The sequence below is a fragment of the Hyaloscypha bicolor genome (assembly GCF_002865645.1).
Source record: "Hyaloscypha bicolor E unplaced genomic scaffold K444scaffold_172, whole genome shotgun sequence".
NCBI lineage: Eukaryota > Fungi > Ascomycota > Leotiomycetes > Helotiales > Hyaloscyphaceae > Hyaloscypha > Hyaloscypha bicolor.
This window is the reverse complement of record NW_020194674.1, coordinates 131148-148692: the sequence shown is the minus strand read 5'-3', so window position 1 is coordinate 148692 and position 17545 is coordinate 131148. Positions and strand designations below refer to the sequence as shown.

At 29.7% G+C, this 17545-nt stretch overlaps 4 protein-coding genes across 4 annotated transcripts; 3 read left to right on the top strand and 1 right to left on the bottom strand.

Moving 5' to 3' along the window:
• Positions 1-2613: 2613 nt before the first annotated feature.
• K444DRAFT_636153 (uncharacterized protein) lies at positions 2614-3555 on the top strand (the record flags this gene model as incomplete). Its single annotated transcript, XM_024883959.1, has 1 exon — positions 2614-3555. The coding sequence occupies one exon, from the start codon at positions 2614-2616 to the stop codon at positions 3553-3555; it is 942 nt and encodes a 313-aa protein (XP_024729460.1).
• A 7458-nt stretch (positions 3556-11013) lies between these two features.
• Positions 11014-12025, top strand: K444DRAFT_647221 (glycoside hydrolase family 16 protein; the record flags this gene model as incomplete). The annotated part of the gene is made up of 2 exons (XM_024885305.1): positions 11014-11054; positions 11380-12025. The coding sequence occupies 2 exons, from the start codon at positions 11014-11016 to the stop codon at positions 12023-12025; spliced, it is 687 nt and encodes a 228-aa protein (XP_024729459.1).
• Positions 12026-12773: 748 nt separating this feature from the next.
• On the top strand, positions 12774-14317 carry K444DRAFT_636152 (uncharacterized protein; the record flags this gene model as incomplete). The annotated part of the gene is made up of 4 exons (XM_024883958.1): positions 12774-13116; positions 13181-13225; positions 13347-13439; positions 13551-14317. 4 exons carry the CDS (start codon positions 12774-12776, stop codon positions 14315-14317), a joined length of 1248 nt encoding a protein of 415 aa, XP_024729458.1.
• A 2081-nt stretch (positions 14318-16398) lies between these two features.
• K444DRAFT_647220 (uncharacterized protein) lies at positions 16399-17026 on the bottom strand (the record flags this gene model as incomplete). The annotated part of the gene is made up of 3 exons (XM_024885304.1): positions 16399-16600; positions 16658-16740; positions 16850-17026. The coding sequence occupies 3 exons, from the start codon at positions 17024-17026 to the stop codon at positions 16399-16401; spliced, it is 462 nt and encodes a 153-aa protein (XP_024729457.1).
• Positions 17027-17545: the final 519 nt, after the last annotated feature.

Sequence of the window (17545 nt, the reverse complement as noted above, 5' to 3'; positions counted from 1 at the left end):
TATAATTATAAGAGAGAAGCCTTGAAAAGATATATAATTCCTTGCCCCTATTTTATAGTATGTTTTTAAAGTAATAACCTAGAATTATAAGGCTATTTAGTAATTACATATACTAGAAATAAATATTAAAGTATTATTAAAGTACAAATGCCCTGTAATTTCTAATTAATAATAGAATAATAAGCCTTTATTCTTTTTTAAAATACTTCTTAAAATAGCTTTCTTTAATAGCTTTTCTTAAAATATTTATAGCTATCTTTTTTATTTAAGATTATTAGCCTAATATCTAATTAGAAATCGAGTTTAAATTTTTGCTTTAAGTTTTATTATTCTTTTATTACTTTTCTTTCTCTTTTCTTTATTAATAAAAAGTCTTATTTCATAATTTTTAAATTCTAGTATTTATTAGTATTTAAATACTAGCTTTTATAGAAAGCTATAAGAATTAATTATTTAAATAATTTTCGAATTCAGTTTTTGATTTTTAATATTTAACTTATAATATATATATATTATATTCTCTCTTTCTATATCTTTATTTATTACTACTATTTAAAATATTATTCTTTCTTGAATTCTTATTTATATATATATAAGAGAGAAGTAAGAGATAAAGAATAAATAGGAATAGAAGTAAAGAATAAATAAAAATTAAAAAGCAAAAATTAAAAAGCGAGCTTTAAGGTATATAATTTATAAGAAAAAGGAAGCCCTATAATTATAAACTACTTATTATTAAATTTTAGAGCTATAATTACTAAATTATAAGTTATAAATATTAAAATTTTAGTAAGATTTTCTTATATTACTTTACTTTTTCTTTTCTTTTTTTTTTCTTTTCTTTTTCTTTCTTTTCTTTTTCTTTCTTTGCTTTTTCTTTTCTTTTCTTTTTCTTTCTTTTCTTTTTCTTTCTTTTCTTTTTCTTTCTTTTCTTTTTCTTTCTTTTCTTTTTCTCTCTTACTATTATACTTATAAAGAGAGTAAAAAGAATTAAAAAAAAGGAAATATTTGAAATAATAATAGAGATATAAAAGAAAAGATATAATATATAAATGTAAATATATAAGTAAATATATATTATAAATTAGATATTAAAAGTCGAAAACTGGATTTCGAAAATCGCTTAAATAATTAATTCTTATAGCTTTTCATAAGCTTTTATTTATTATAAAAATAAGTATTTCATATATTTTTATTTATTAGTAATAATTACTAGTATTTGCTTTTATTATTTTTATAAGATTTTCTAGAATATAAATTCTTTTTAAAGCTTTATATTTTGCAATTTTAGTAAAATATATCTTATATTAATTTGTTTAGTAATAAATAATATAAGATATAATTATTTAATTAATTACTTTTTTATTTAATAATAAATAAATCTAGGCTTTAAGATATTGTAATTATGAGAAGTAATTACTAATTATTAGAGAAGAAAAAGTGCGAGATTAGTGAAATTAAAAATAGAGGCTTAATATAATTATAGAGATAAAACTGAAACTTTTATAACTATAATATTTATTGAATTTTTGTTTCTTGCGAAACACTTTTAATTTGTCAAATACTAGCTTTGAATCAGGAGCTTTGGCAACCTCTAGAGTTAAATATCTCTTGCCTTTGGTTGCGCTTGTGTTTGCAGTATTCGCAGGATCCGGTGCGCTCCCTATGGCCACTAGCACTCGGAAGCAAAAAGCAGTTATTAGCAGATTGGAAAAATATATAGGTTAGGAAGAGAGAAAAATGGCATGGTGTATTGCATCCCTAAAGACTCCGGGATGAATTCCCATGCATTCCACACTTCATTGACCTAACTATTCAGGGCTGGACAGAAATTCAACGTTATGCCTGCGCAAATATGTTGGGAAATCTTGGACAAGGCCTCTACAAGGTCGTGAATATTTTAGCAAAGCTTATAATACTAGGGAAATTACTTTTCAATTCTATTTTGTAATAGTGGTAGAGCTGTTATTTAGACTAAGTCAAGAAAGGGGATATTGCGTTAAAAAGGGGGAAATTCCTTACCTTATTAATATTTGAAGAATTTTTATTAAATCATCGAATCAAGGAAATATAGCCGTATTTACTCGCGAGTGCTCTGTATTAGTTTGATTTATCTGGCAAACGGAACGCGAGGGAGTACATAAGCTTCTCTGTATGAACCTCAACTAATTGGCAATAATTGCAAACTCGCTGGAATGCTTACTAGACTAGTCAGTGACTGTAACAGGGGGAATAGACGAACTGGTTATTGGAACGTTAGAGGTGTTCATACACGACACGGGCGATCTGTCTCAGTCCATGGGTCTGTGGAATTCTCCGTGAAAATCTTTTACCGGAATGGATTCAGGTCGGCGCACGGAATGTTTATTTTGCCAAATAAGCAAAAGATTGGGTTTCATTTAAACAAAGTTCTAGATAACAAAACTTTAATTCGTATACCATTCCTGGACTTTTTTATATACTTGTATTCTAAGAAATATCCGCCATTTTAATTAGCTATTTGTATTTCAAGGAACAGAGAGATTACTAGACCTGGAAGGCACCGGCTTCCACATCGACTAGAACGCCATTGATATGCTCTGAGGCTGTAATTAAGCCAATCAATACTTTACAATGATATTATTGGGCCCTACGAGCTCCGCAAATGCATGTGTGGCCAAGGAAGTTGAATTCAAGCGCTTCAATTCTCTTCCAGAGGAGTTGAGAAGGACTATTTGGAAGTACTCCATCCCAAGAGGCCGTATTGTGGATGTGGTGTTTGATCGAAAGCGAGACCGGTACTGCTCGTTTCACGCACTTGTTCCCGCAGTACTTCACGTCTCTAAGGAGTCGAGAACCGTTGCTCTAAGGGTATATACCCTTTGCTTTGGCACCCAGTCAAATCCTGCAGCTATTCCGGTTGATCAGATCTCTGATTGCATACTTTTCGAAGACTGGCTTGTACCGCTTCCAGTATCTTCCACACATGAGTTTATAAGCCCCGGTCAACAGTACCGAGGCTGCCAAAATGAGCTCCAACGACTCATCGGCCCCGTAGGACAAATTGAGCAAGACATAAGAAGGGTTGCTATCTCAATTGATTTTTACTCTTTTTTTGAGTACAATGAGTTTGTCCAATGCCTACGGTACTTGTCTGGCAAATTGCCAAAGATTGATACACTTGTCTTTGTATTAGAGGAAAGGGACCCTTACGCACAGGGAGAGGTCTACTTTTCGGAATTGGATTTTAAAGCTTTTTGCTGCCCGGACTGCTACTGCGATATTAAGAGTTATATCGGCACAGCATCGCAAGAGGCATTAATCCACTGGAAAGATGCAACAATAACGGATAGCAATGAGGCCAGGGTTGCCATAGCCTCGGATAATTCTTTAAGGGTCGAGGCAAAGGAGATTCAACTTCGTTTTCGAGGCATTTATAGAGGTGGCCAACTCCAGCCAATTAAACTTATCGAAAGATGCTATAGGAGTGGGGAAGATGAGATTCTTCAGCCGTTTGACGGCATCGCTCCTGTTAAAGAAATTGCTTGTGCAAAGACTGGTGCTGTGGATGTTTAGACCGATATTGCAGTCATTGTGCAAAATAAGAACATTCGGGGCGATTCAAAGAAGGAGGATAATCAGATGAAAAGAAAACAGGACAAAGGAAACGAATATGGAGGTTTAGGAGACAGAGAATGGGAAGGGTTATTGACAGACAACAAGTCATGGGAAGTATTTGGGCCTCTTACTGGAGTGTAAATTAAAAATTGATATTAACAAAGCACCTCGCTATTTCCAATTATTCTACTCCCTCGACAGAACTAGGCTAGACATCTATATCTCAGCTTCCGAAGATATTCCTGAAGCAGTAGATCCACAGTAATTGTCAGTATATATACCCCGAGCTCTAATCACTAGCCACCGCCAATAACCGAATGCCTCCAATTCTTACCGCAAATCGATAACCGCCAGGTGAGTTCTTACAAATCGCAGACAGCCTACCACTCTTACAGTGGCTTCATGAAGCAGCCATGCTACGAATGCAGACGGCTCACTACCTTCAGTCTCTATCAAATTCGTGGTAAATGGCCTTGTAAGCATCTCGTCTTAGCATCAGGTAAGCTGCCAACCCTCAACGACAAATATCTAATGTCCTTCTCTGACAGGTCACCAAAGCATCTGCACTACAGCGTCTTAGCTCTAATTCTCCCATGTGCAATGTCCCAAACTCCAGTTTTCAGCATGCATTTGTGTGTCGTCATTAACCCGCCCGACTTTTCTACAATTCTTAAGTATATGGATCTAGATAACTGGCTAGATCCTTGCTGAGTGAGATCTAAGGGTTGCCTGAGATTGAGGGCATTGTATTTGTGAATTTAACTGCCTGCATCCAAATTCACAAAACCGCAAATTTGCAGTCCGGCAATATTGCAAATACTTTCCAATAGCTGAAAATTCAGCCTAACGGGACATTAGCTCACTAACACCCGACCCACTTTAAGGCAAGTCTTGCGCCATAATATTTGTTGCGAGGGGATTTGTGTACCAATAGTGTGTCCGGCTCACGAGTCCCAATTCCACCACATAGCTTGGAGCTGCAAATCTTCCCGGGTAGTGTGGAAGTACTTGCACTGGGCATACTACTCTGTATTTTACGACTTTCACTAAGCTGCAAATCTAGGGCATATCTTACCTTCCAAGTTCGTAACTTTATTATAAACCTAGCCAGGCTTGGCAAAAATACTTTTGGTATCGATAAGGTATTGATACTGGATGGTATTACTTAGGTCTCGCAAGGATCAATACATATCGATACCAAATCAATGCTTAGCCTTAAATTATCTCTTCCATTTATTATTTAATTTATATAATAGTATACTTATATATAATTTCTTTATTTTCTAGTCTTTCTATTAAAGGAATTACTTAATATTATTAATAAAAGTTAATATTATCTTAATTTTAAAATGGCTCTTGTATTCGGAAAATTTAGTATCATATTCGTATCTCTTATCGGAATACTTATTATAAGCGAGCCTCACGAAAATCTCAAAAGCTAATTTTTGCTTAAAATAGCCGCATTAAGACAAGTTTTAGTCTAAACTATAAGATAAGTAGCTAAATAGAAAGCCTAAATTAAGTAGAATATTTGCGCTACCAAAAACTTTCTTATAAGGGAAGTGGTTCTAAAGTTAATTGCAATTAAAGGGGGGAATTGGGTTCCGGGAATCGATAGGAATCGATACTTTATTAATAGTATCGATACCTTACGATTCTGACATCAATACCTATTAATACCAGAAATTAGGTATTTCTGCCAAGCCTGATCCTAGCCTTATAATAACATTTATATAAACGGCCTGGGCCATAGCCTGGGCTGTCTTGCTAAGGCTCAGAGTAAGGCATTTTGCTATAATTTATTAGAACGCAAAAAAGTTTAAAATAATAAAAGCTTAATACCTAAATTTATATGGCTTTTTATAGCTTATATATTTCTTATATATGTGAGTTTCAAAATTATAAAAGAAAGATAATTATTACTTTTAAAAATATATATTAAATTTAAGTTAAATTTTATAAATAGAAATTTAGTTTTAAGTAATAATAAAAAAATTCATTTCAAATATATTTATATAATAAAAATACGCTTTTTTATAAAGCGAAAAAACTAAAAGAAAGAAAGTTTTTGATTTATTTATTTAAATAATATATTAGTCTAATAATAAATATAAAACTATATTTTTTAAATATTTTTTTTAAAAAAAAATTTCTTTTAATTTTTTTTTAAAATAAAGCTTTAAATATATAATATTTATAAATGAAATTAAATAAAGAATTATATTTGAATTATATTTGAATTATATTTGAATTATATTAAAAAAAATTAATTATAATATATATATATAAATTTCTTAATAATTTTTTATATATTATAATATTAAGAGTTATATTTAATTCTAATATAAATAAGCTTAATTATTATATTTTTTATTTAATACTTTTTTCTATAAATATTATAAATTAATTAAAAAAAATTATTTACTAGTTTTTTTAAATATATAAATATATAGAAATTATTTAATATTATATATTATATATATATAAATAGTTTTATAAAAAATCACAAAAATTATAATTTAAATCTATAATTTTTAATAAAGTTAAAAAAACGAATTTATTATAAATATTAAATATTATAATAAGAATTACTAATTTGGGGCTAGTATAATTACTTTATTTAATTAAAATCTATATATTTATTTCTTAAGGCTTTATATTTTACTTAAATTCTTTTTTAGTTAGTTTAATTAATTCTTTTATTATTTAATATTACTTTTTATTTTATAATTTTTATATATATTAATTATAAGCCCGGTTTTATATTAATATATTATAAAGAGTATTTAAAAGCTTATTTAATTATTTTTTTAAAAATTATATTTCAAATTATATTTCTATTATTAACTAATTAATAGGAACTATTTCTATAGGTTTAATTATAATTATATTAGAAGTTATAGTTAAGATTATTATTTTAAAAAACTATAATTTCTAGATAAACTAATTTAATACTTTTTATAAAATAATTTATAATAAAAGTATTTGAAATAAGATTAATTAATTTAATAATAAAGTAATTAAAATAAATATAATAGTTTCTTTAAGGCTTTTTCTTATACTTAATAAGCTTATACTAAAAGAAATAAAGAATTACTATACTAGATATTAAATTAAAATAAAAAAACTAAAATAAGAATACTTAATTTATAATTAAAAAAAAAACTAGAATCTTTATAGCCTATAATATTCGAGAATATTAGAAACTATTATTTAGTACTTTTAAAGAATTATAAAATTAAGAAACTAGACTAGATAAATAAGCTAATATATTATTATATAATTAGATAATAACTTTATTAAACTATTAATATAGAGATTTTTATAAACTTTATTTTGGGATTTTTTTTAAAAAAAAATAAAGCTTTATTAATAAAATATAATACAAATTACTATTATAAGTAAATAAAAAAGAAATAAGTTTAAAGTACTAGTTTACTAATTAGAAAAAGGTATTTAATTATATTAGAACTCTTAAAATTACTAAAATTATAAGTATTTTAGTAATAATTAAGTATTTTAATAGCTTTCTAATAGAAACCTATATTAATTTAAATAATAGAATAGCTTAGTAATTTATATAATAAAAATAAACTAGAGCTTTTAATTTTTATATTTAAATAATATATTTAAATATTTAATTAAATTATTTTAGAGAATTAGAATTAAAATATTAAGTATTTAGAAACTTTTATAATCTTTATTATATTTAGAAATCAAATTATTAAAGAATTAAATAATGAATTAAATTCAAATAAATATAAATACTATAAATATTCTTATAAAAGTTTTAGGAACTTTAAATATTACTAGAATTTATTTAGCTATATTATTATAGAAATTATAAATTAGAAAGATTTAGAAAAAGCTTTTAATTAAATATTAAAAGAATCTAAAACCTTAACTAAAAGAAAAATATAATATAAAAATTACTAGTAAATAAGCTATAGAGAAATTAATATCTAATATTAGTTTTAAAAGGAAATTTAAAATATTATTTTAATAAATATAATATTTATAATCTAGAACCCAGATTAAAAAATCTATATAATACTCGATTTCTTAAAATATTTACTTTTTTAGAATATTTTATTAGGTAATTATAATACTATATATCTAATTAATAATAAGAATCTAATTAATTCTAATATTTTTATTAAAGTATAAATTAATAATTATATAAAAGTAGAAACAAATAGTTTTCTAATTATTAAATATAATATTTATATAATTAATAAACTTATAAAACTATATATTGAAAATTGAATTCTTTATAATATTATAATTATTAAAGGATTTTATATAAATATTATTTCTAAAGCTTATTTAATAAAAAAGAAAACTTAATATTATAAATATAATCTTATATTTAAATTAAGAAAATATAAAGAAAATATAATTAAAATATAGATTTTTTTTATTAAATATAAGCTACTTTTTATTTATTCTAATATTTTATTTAAAATTCCTATTAGTACTAATAATATACTTATATTTCTAATATTTAAATATTTAATTAGAGCTTAATAAAAGAAATTAAAGAAGTATTTTAAATTAAGAAATAATTTAATAAAAAAATAATATATAAAAGTAAGTTATTTAGTTTATTAATTATATATATACTATGAAAATTAATAAATTAATAAGAATTATATATAAATTTTATATTTAGATATATATTAAATAATTAATTTTATTTAAGTTAATAAAAAGAAAATTTATTTGACTTATTTAATTATTTAAATAGCTATAATAATTCGAACTAAATTCTAATTATTAAAAACAAATTTAATAGAAACCTTTTCAAATATCTTTTATTAAATAAAAAGGATTTACTAGTATTTAATATAATTAGAAATTTTATAAAACCGAATTCTTTTAAGCTTATATTACTTATAGTAATAAGAAGAAACTAAAGAACTCTTTTTAATACTATATAGTTATAAAAGGCGAATTTAATAGTATTTTCTATTAATTTAATACTAATTTTATTAAGTCTAGAAAGTTTTATTTAATATTTATAAAACTCTTTATATTAAAGCCTTAACTACTTATAATATATAGAAAGCAAATATAAAAATAGATATAAGATTAGAAGGGAAAGGGAAAGAAGGTTATAGTAGAAGAGGATAAGGATACTAGAGGAAAAGAAAATAAAGGAGATATAGATAATTCGAGTAATATAAGTAGTATAAAAGATATAGAGAGTAAGAGAGATATGCCTCGTAATCCATGAGATTTGCCTTATAGACTATATAAGCTAAGAGGAGGCCAGAAGTAGTCGAGAATAAGGCGTATATACTGTACTTTTTTTATTTTTAGTAAGGTGTGAGGAGAGGGGGGGTATGGGCGCAAAAATCAAAAATTCAGAAAATCACTTTTCGCTTCTCGGTTTTGTCGACTAGCCCGCTAATGGCCTCAGTAGACGGGCAACCGTTGTTAGCTTTACACCTTTATAATCAGATAGATTAATATCCCGAAGTCCCATACTCCAAAACCTCAATACCTCCAATGCTAGTAATGTTATTACGGTTATTAAAGCTGCTTATACTACTATTAAGGGTCTATCTGTTCAGTTACACGGCCTAGCCAGTGGTCGATTTTGTAATCGAGAATACTTCCGCTCAAGGAAACTAGTTAATGGCGATATAAGAAAGCCTTGGCTGGAGGAAGAAGACAGTTCTAAGAAATGGCTTCTTATTATGCCACTCTCCGGCATGGTTATAAGGCTCTTTCTTGCAAGTATAATTATTTATAGGAGTATTAAGGTAGTTGTAAATTATAAGTATTGTAATTTGTTTATCGAAAACTTTAATAGTATAATATTAAACGAGTTAGTTTAAATAAAAGAAGTTGAACTTGGTAGCAGGCTTAGTAAAAATTCCTTAATTTCCGGTATTAATAGTATTAATACTAGTATTAATTCCCCGAATCCAATTCCTTCCTTTAATTGCAATTAACTTTAGAACTACTTCTCTTATAAGAAAACTTTTAATAGCACAAATATTCTATTTAATTTAGGCTTTCTATTTAACTACTTATCTTATATTTTAGACTAAAACTTATCTCAATGCGGCTATTTTAAGTAAAAATAAGCTTTTAAGCTTTTGAGATTTTTGTAAGGCTCGCTTATATATTTAGTATCTTAATAAGAAATATAAATATAAGAGCTATTTTAAATTTAAGATATTATTAACTTTTATTAATAATAGTAAGTATTTTTTTTAGTAGAAAGACTAGAAATTAAAGAAATTATATAATAATATATTATTATATAATTTAAATAATAAAAGAAAGAGTTAATTTTTGGAGTAAGAATTAATTCTGGTATTAATACTATTAATTCCTTGAGATACCTGAAAAATACCTCTACTATTAATACCCAGTATATTAAAAAAGTAATCAAGGTATTCCAAATATTCATGAATATTCATAATTAGCTTGAATAGAATATAATTACTGCAATACTTAAATAATTTAATTAGATTAGAATATATAATCATGAATATTCATGAATACTTTGATTACTCTGCACGTGACTATAGCACGTGATACTCTAGCCTAATTAAGTAGAGATCCCGCTCTAGTGTCTCCTTAGCGCCACCTCGCTGCCTAATTAGTGGGTCGAAAGCCTTGCAAAGACGATGCTAGATCGGGAGCCATACCTAATTAGATTAGTATATCACGTGAGACAGTCACGTGTATAGTAATCAAAGTATTCATGAATATTCATGATTACCTCAATTAGAATCTAATTAGAATATAATTAGTGGGTATTTTTAATAAATAAATAGTATATTAAATAAATAGAGTAAAATAGAATAATGGCCATTACTCTTATTTTAGTCAAGTATAAAACCCGTTACTCTTATTTAATTCATATATTATTCAAGTTATTCATGAATATTCATGAATAACTTAAATAACGCACGTGATCTATGCACGTGATAGAGCTAGCCTAGTCAGGTATGGCTCCGGGAGGGCATGCACCTAGCGCCACCTCGCTACCCAATCAGGTAGTAATGGCGCTTGGTAAGCGAATCGAACCTTAGTAATACTTCTATTTTATTATTATAGAAAATTAGTATTTAAGTACCCTTATATAAGTACTAGCTTAGCTTATATAAGGCTGCTTAATAGGTATCTTAGTTCTTTTTTAAAAATTTAAATATATATTAATTTATTGCAACCACGTGACTTATATGTGATTATTCATGGTTATTCATGAATAATTATTCTATTTTACTCAATTTATTTAAGCTACTCGTTACTCATATTTTATTCAAGTTATTCATGAATATTCATGAATAACTTGAATAACTTGAATAATCCTTTGACACACTGTGAATAAATTAGATTACTAGCTAGTATTCTAATCTAATCTATTCATTTGACACACTGTCAATACCGGTATCAATGCCTCAGGAATTTTTGCCAAGCCTGCTTGGTGGATTCAGGTATGTATTATATGGATGACACATGTCTTGAATTTTGCTAATCTATTCACTAACAACAGCGAATTCGAGTTTACTACTAGTGGAGATGAAAACGTCTATATCGAGAATTCCCAATTAATAATCAAGCCCATGCTCTGGGAGGACGAAACTATACTCACTGCCGACTATACCCTAAACTTTACAGCCCTGGGGATATGAACTGCAACGAACACTACAGACTGTGTTGCTTCCACTAACACTACTCTCGGAACGATTATCAACCCTATCAAGTCTGGACGAGTAAATACCAAAAAGGCAGTACATGTTAAGTACGGACGAGTTGAAGTCGAGGCGCAACTTCCCGCGGCGATTGGATCTGGCCAGCTATCTGGATGTTGCCAGTAGTCAATACATATGGCGCTTGGCCGGCTTCTGGTGAAATTCACTTGGTCGAGTCCAGGGGTAACCACACCTACGAGCAGAGAGGTAATAACATTATCAGCAGCACAATGCATTGGGGGGCCAATAGCGATACGGACAGCTACTGGCGAACAAGCAAGAAGCACGCCAGTCTACACAATACTTACAAGGCAGGATTCCATAAGTTCGGACTCGAATGGAGTGAGAGTTACCTTTTCACGTATGTCGACTCCCGGCTTCAGGAAGTTTTATATAGCCCATTCAGCGAGCCCCAGTGGACCCGAAGTGCCTTCTCATCAAGAAAAGGGAAAGCCGTATTGGTCGATCCTTGGAGTCAGACAGGTCGTGATAATACTCCGTTTGATATTGAGTTCTACCTCATTCTTAGTGTTGCCGTGGGTTCTACTAACGGCTGGTTTGAAGATGGAAAATCCGGCAAACCTTGGGTAGATAATTCTCCATTGGCAATTGCTGATTTCTGGGCGGCAAAGGATGAACGGTATCCAACGTGGATAGATGGGAAAGCACAAATGACTATTAAGAGTTTAAAGATATGGCAGCAATATAGTTAAACTTTATACACTTTCAGTAAAAATATTATCTCAGAGGTTATTTTATATTAAATAGTAAGTTAGAAGCTAGATATACTCGTGGCTTGTGACATTTCCCCATCCCAAAGAGGGCCCTGATTACGGGTTTCGAAGGAGACTAAGCCATGCTAGCGATCCTCGCAGGACGGCAGGTACGGATCCGACAGGAGGCTGCCACGAGCATGGATTGCGCAGATAGTAAATCAAAGTCGAGAATCTATTTTGAATCAAATGCATCGCATGTCTTGAGAATTTGTCTCTTTCACGCTTGTGAAACTCCCTTTATTGTTTGGATATATAGGCAGCCAGGCTAACGCAATCCATTCCAGACTTCCCGTTCCCCCAACATTATTATTATTATTATATTATATACTCTATATAACCGCATTCAAAAATCAAGCAATTCCAAAGATTAGTGCATTCCAAAGATCAATCCATTCCAAACCAGTGTCTTAGCTAAGAAAACGCGTTTATAGTAGTGCTTTACGAGCTTTTAAGGAATGTAGTTTAGAAGAACAAGGAATGCAAAAACATTGAAGTGTACTAACTAATTGAAATATCTTATCTCTATTAATAACATTCCAATGCTAGTACGTAGCATTTGAGCATTGAAACAAACTAGGAAATAGATATAAGTAAGGACATATTAAAACTAACTCTCTAAATATGCAGCGTTTTCAAGGTACTACTCAATGAAACAGGTTCGATTATACTTACGAATCACTTCAATATGGCAATATTACCAGTGACTCCAGAAAATCCTCGACGCCCAACTACTAATTCAATTGTAAGCGACCCCAGCCTCGAAAATAATAAGGACTCCGGGAATGTTTTGGGACACCGTCAATGGTTACAGAGAAGTCCTATACGAAAGAGACAGACCACACCTTCTTCTGTACATACGTCGATGCCAGGCGCACTACAATCCAAACGAATATCCAGAAGTCGACGAAACCAAGACGGGGCCCTGGAGCCAGGGACACTAGCAAGGATACCTAAAAGTGCCAAAGGCCTCAACGCGAGTAAAATTAAGGAAAACTTCAAGCAAAAAGAAAATGACAAAGATAATACAAGTGAGTACAAAATGGCGTGATATGTCTTTATTTTATTTTTTAAGCTCATAATCTGATCTTTAAGATTTTGAACCTAGCCATAACGCCTATAACTCGGAGCGGAAGCAAGGTACGTCTACTGTTCAGATATATAATATTGTTATGCCTTTGTAATATATTTACCCCATTTTGACAATGCAAGGCTTTATATCTGCAATACAAAATTTCGAATTTAGCTAACAAGTTGCCAGATGATATCGGCGAGGAAAACGCTAACTATAGCAGAGCCGGAGCAGAAAGGGGGGTTGATAATACAAGGGACGAGAAGTCAGACAAGGGTAGTAGTATGTTCTATTTCACAATCTCTCTTATAACTCTTAGATAGAGTTTATAAGGATACAAAGCTGCCTCGACTTTGGATTCATATAGCTAACTACTAATACTCTCTGTTCCAGGGAAGCTATTCAAACATAAGCTGAATGAGGATCTCAGATGGGCTGGTGGATTCGACCTAATAGCGGTTTGCGAGAGTGGCGATAAACGGGTTCCTTTTGACGAGAGCAAACGTATTCATCTCGCCCGATGGATGCTAGATCAGCAACTCGATGACCCATCCCAAAATGTTTTAGCCTTCAAGGAATATCTCGAAACTGAAGGATACTTGAAACAGGAATACCACGATTTGTATATCCCTCAATCAAAGAGACCCGAGGAGAAGACGTGGGCCGCATTTATATCCAGGGGATTAGGACGTGTAGTTAACGGGCTCAAGGTATCTATGATAAACGGAGGAGCAATTGTTGCCGAAGGGAATGTGAAGAGCTGCAAACAGACCATTTTTGCTTCTTGGGCAACCGACGTCTTTGAACAAACTTCGTTTAGGGCTGTTCCCCTGGACTTTGTGGATCCCCGATACCGACCTTATATGCAAGCTAGCTTAGTGGAAAGGGCTTTTCTTGCAGCTCTGCCCGAACTACGGAAATGTACACACCGTCAGAGATCCATGTTTCTGGAGGCGGTTGGCCGCATTCCAGCTACGGGTGGAGAAGAAAATGAAGGCCTAGACGAAGCAGACGGTCCGTCATTCATCGCACCCGGTCCGTGGTACGGTTCTGAACGCGCTATTAGCTCGCCAATAGATTGTGAAATCCCTTCCGGCACAACAGCTACACGCACAGCAAGCTCCGGAGACAATACAGGACGATTATCAAAAACAGTATAGATATGAAAGGCCCAAGTGAGTTCTGTTATACATTTTTCCTAATCAAAATATTAATATTAATTATATATAGAACAAAAAGGCAGCCAGACAGAATTAGTATATTATTAAGTTCTCGAAATTATAGCCAAATAACTTCTTTTAGCTCTAATATTATTAATTAATAAATCTATAAAACAAAATACTTAAAAAAGAAAAAATTAAGTTTAAAAAGTATTATATTAATAAATTTAAAGAAATATATTAATGATTTTATTAAAATACTCGAGCTCTTATTTAAATATAATATTTTAATAAGAATATTTGAATTTTAATTATAAATTATAATAATAAAAATTAAGCTTTTATAAGATTATTAAATAAATAAAATTAAATATTATTTAATATAATATATTAAAGTATTTTATTTATAAAAAACTTAATTATTATATTTATTTCAATAATTGCTTTAAAAAGAAGAAAAATAAATTAAAAATTATATAAAATAATAAAATATATTTAAAAATTCTAAGTATTTGAAATATAATTACTAGAATTTCTAATAAGACTAAAATAAATTTTATAATAATTATATAAAAAGAAATTAGTAATATAATAATAAGATATAATATATTATTTGAATAAGCTTTTAATATAATATTTATTAAATAGTTTATATAAAATATAATATAATTAAGAATGTTTTTTATTAAATAAGAAATATAGAAATTATAAAGTTTATTATAAATATAATTAAAGCCAAAATACTAGTTATTATAAATTATAAATAATAGAGACTTTATATAAGTATTTGAAATATATAATTATAAAGTATTATAAATAGAAATTTTATTACTATTAGTTATATAATATAATTAAATAATCTCTAGATATTTATATTTCTGGTTTCATATATATATTTCCTGCTTTTTTTCTTAGTTCTTAGAAAAAACTAATAAACTAACCTTTACTCTCTAATTTCATATTATAAAAATATATTCTTTTCTATATATTACTACTTGTTTTGTATTTCTATTATAGTATTAGAAAACGAAATATAATAAAAAAGATTAATTTTAATTTTAAAGTTTATATTATATATTTAAAAAAGAAAAATACTTTTTAAGCTAATTTAAGAAAATTTAATAATTGCAAAATATTTATTATTAAGTTTATTATTATAAAAAATACAATAAGATTCGAATATAATAAGATTCGAATATAATATATATATATATATATATATAAAATAATATTTAATTTACTAGAAATATATTAAATATTAGAATAAATATTATAATTAAATAATATAATAACTAATTTTAAGCTAATTAAAGTATTATATATAATTTATAATAAATATATAATAAATAGTTTATTATTTTTAGAAGCTTTAATATTAGTAAAAAAATGAGCTTTATATAGATAATACTCGAAAATTAGTAATTTAAAGAAATAATATATATTAAAACTATTTATTTTAGAGAATAATATAGTACTTTAAAATATATATATTAAATGATTTTTAGTAATTCAAAGCTCTTTAATTAAATAAAACAAGTAAAACATAACAATTATACTTTTCTGAGAGATATATTATAGTATTACTATAGTGAGATTACTTATTTAGGTATACTATAATTCCTTTACTTAGTCGGAATTTTTATATCTATATTCTAGAGTTCTAATACTTTACCTGAGCTTTTTTCTAGTTAGCTTTAATTAACTCTTTTACTAGAAATGCAACTCCTTACTCTGCTTTATTTACGTGCATTATTTAATTATAAGAGTAAGTAGTTTTATTTTAATTCATTTTCAAAGATTACGAATTCGCAATTCGCGAAAATCGGAAAATCAGAAATCAAATCTCGCTTCCGCATTTTGTCCACTAGCCAGTTGTGGGCCTTAGTAAAAGACCTCACGTCGACTTTGGGGATATACATTGACTGTACAAGGAATTATAATAAAAAGATATGCCCTGAATTATAGTGAAGGGCTCTGGAGAGCAATGCATGACACCGCAATTAAGCCCAAAGAACCCACTCTATCCACCCTCCTAATTCTTTCTTCCAGTCATGAATTATCGAGTATCGAATGTGTGACGATTACAAGAGGTAAGTAACGAGACCCAAGAGACTCGCAAAGCTTACAGTAGACATAGCGAAGAGCTTATTGCCACCAGAAGTAGTGATTGGGGACGGGGTTGAGCTCGTAGCAACGGGGACCTTGGCGGAGGTAGAGCTAACGCTGGCGGCTTTGGGAGTGGTTGTTGCGTTGGAGTACACAACTGGGGCGACGGCTGGGGCACTATAAATAATTAGTCTATTTGTCGGTTAAAACTGCATTGGAACAGTTAAACGGTACTAGGTATTGCAATACATTATGCTTAAGCTGGTCACTGGCTTGATAATAGTACAAGGACAGTTGGTAATGGTTAATGTGGAGCTCTGAGAAGTATGTTAGGGTTGGCCCTCAGACTAAGGGGTCGGATATTTGGGCTACGAGTGAGATTTGATCTCATGGCAAACCAAATAATCTGTCGGATTTGCAGCTTACCTTAGTAACGGTGTAGGTAACGCCATTAAAGGTGAGCTCAGTGGAAGCTGGGCAGTAGGTACTGTAGGCAGTGAAGACCTCAGTAACGTAGTCAATAGAAACACTGCTGGAGTTGGCGGACAATGCGGCAATAGTGGTTGCGAGAGCGGCAATAGCGGTAATGGATGTGAATTGCATCTTGAAGGTTTTGTTGATATTATATACTGTAAGAGTAATAAGGGAGGATTGGGATACTGTTCGAGGCTGCGTTTGACTATTAAACGAATGTAAGAGACAAAAAGTCTGGTGTTGTTGATTGAAAGCGAGAGTGTGTAATGGAGAAAAGAAGGGACCAAAAGAACGATGGGGAACGTGCTTTATACGTGAGGAGCAAAAAAGTAGCCAGGGGAATCTGGCTGGCACAAACATGCAAAAAACATACCCGAAGGAAACAAGTGGCTCCGGGCTGCGCCTGTGACTAAGCCTATGCCTGTGCCGTCCTTGCCAGCAATCATTAGCATGGGCGCAGTCCATAGCAATTCGTACTCGTACCGCTGGCCAATTCCAGGTGCTCCAGCGGGGTGCTAGCCAGTCAAGCAAGCCTTCACGTTCTGTTTTGCATCCTTTACAGTGACGATTATCGAGGTGACTAGCCCCCGCCCCCCCGTTTTATTTTATTTTTCTACTACTTACTGCCTGAATTTTAGTAGAGGTTTG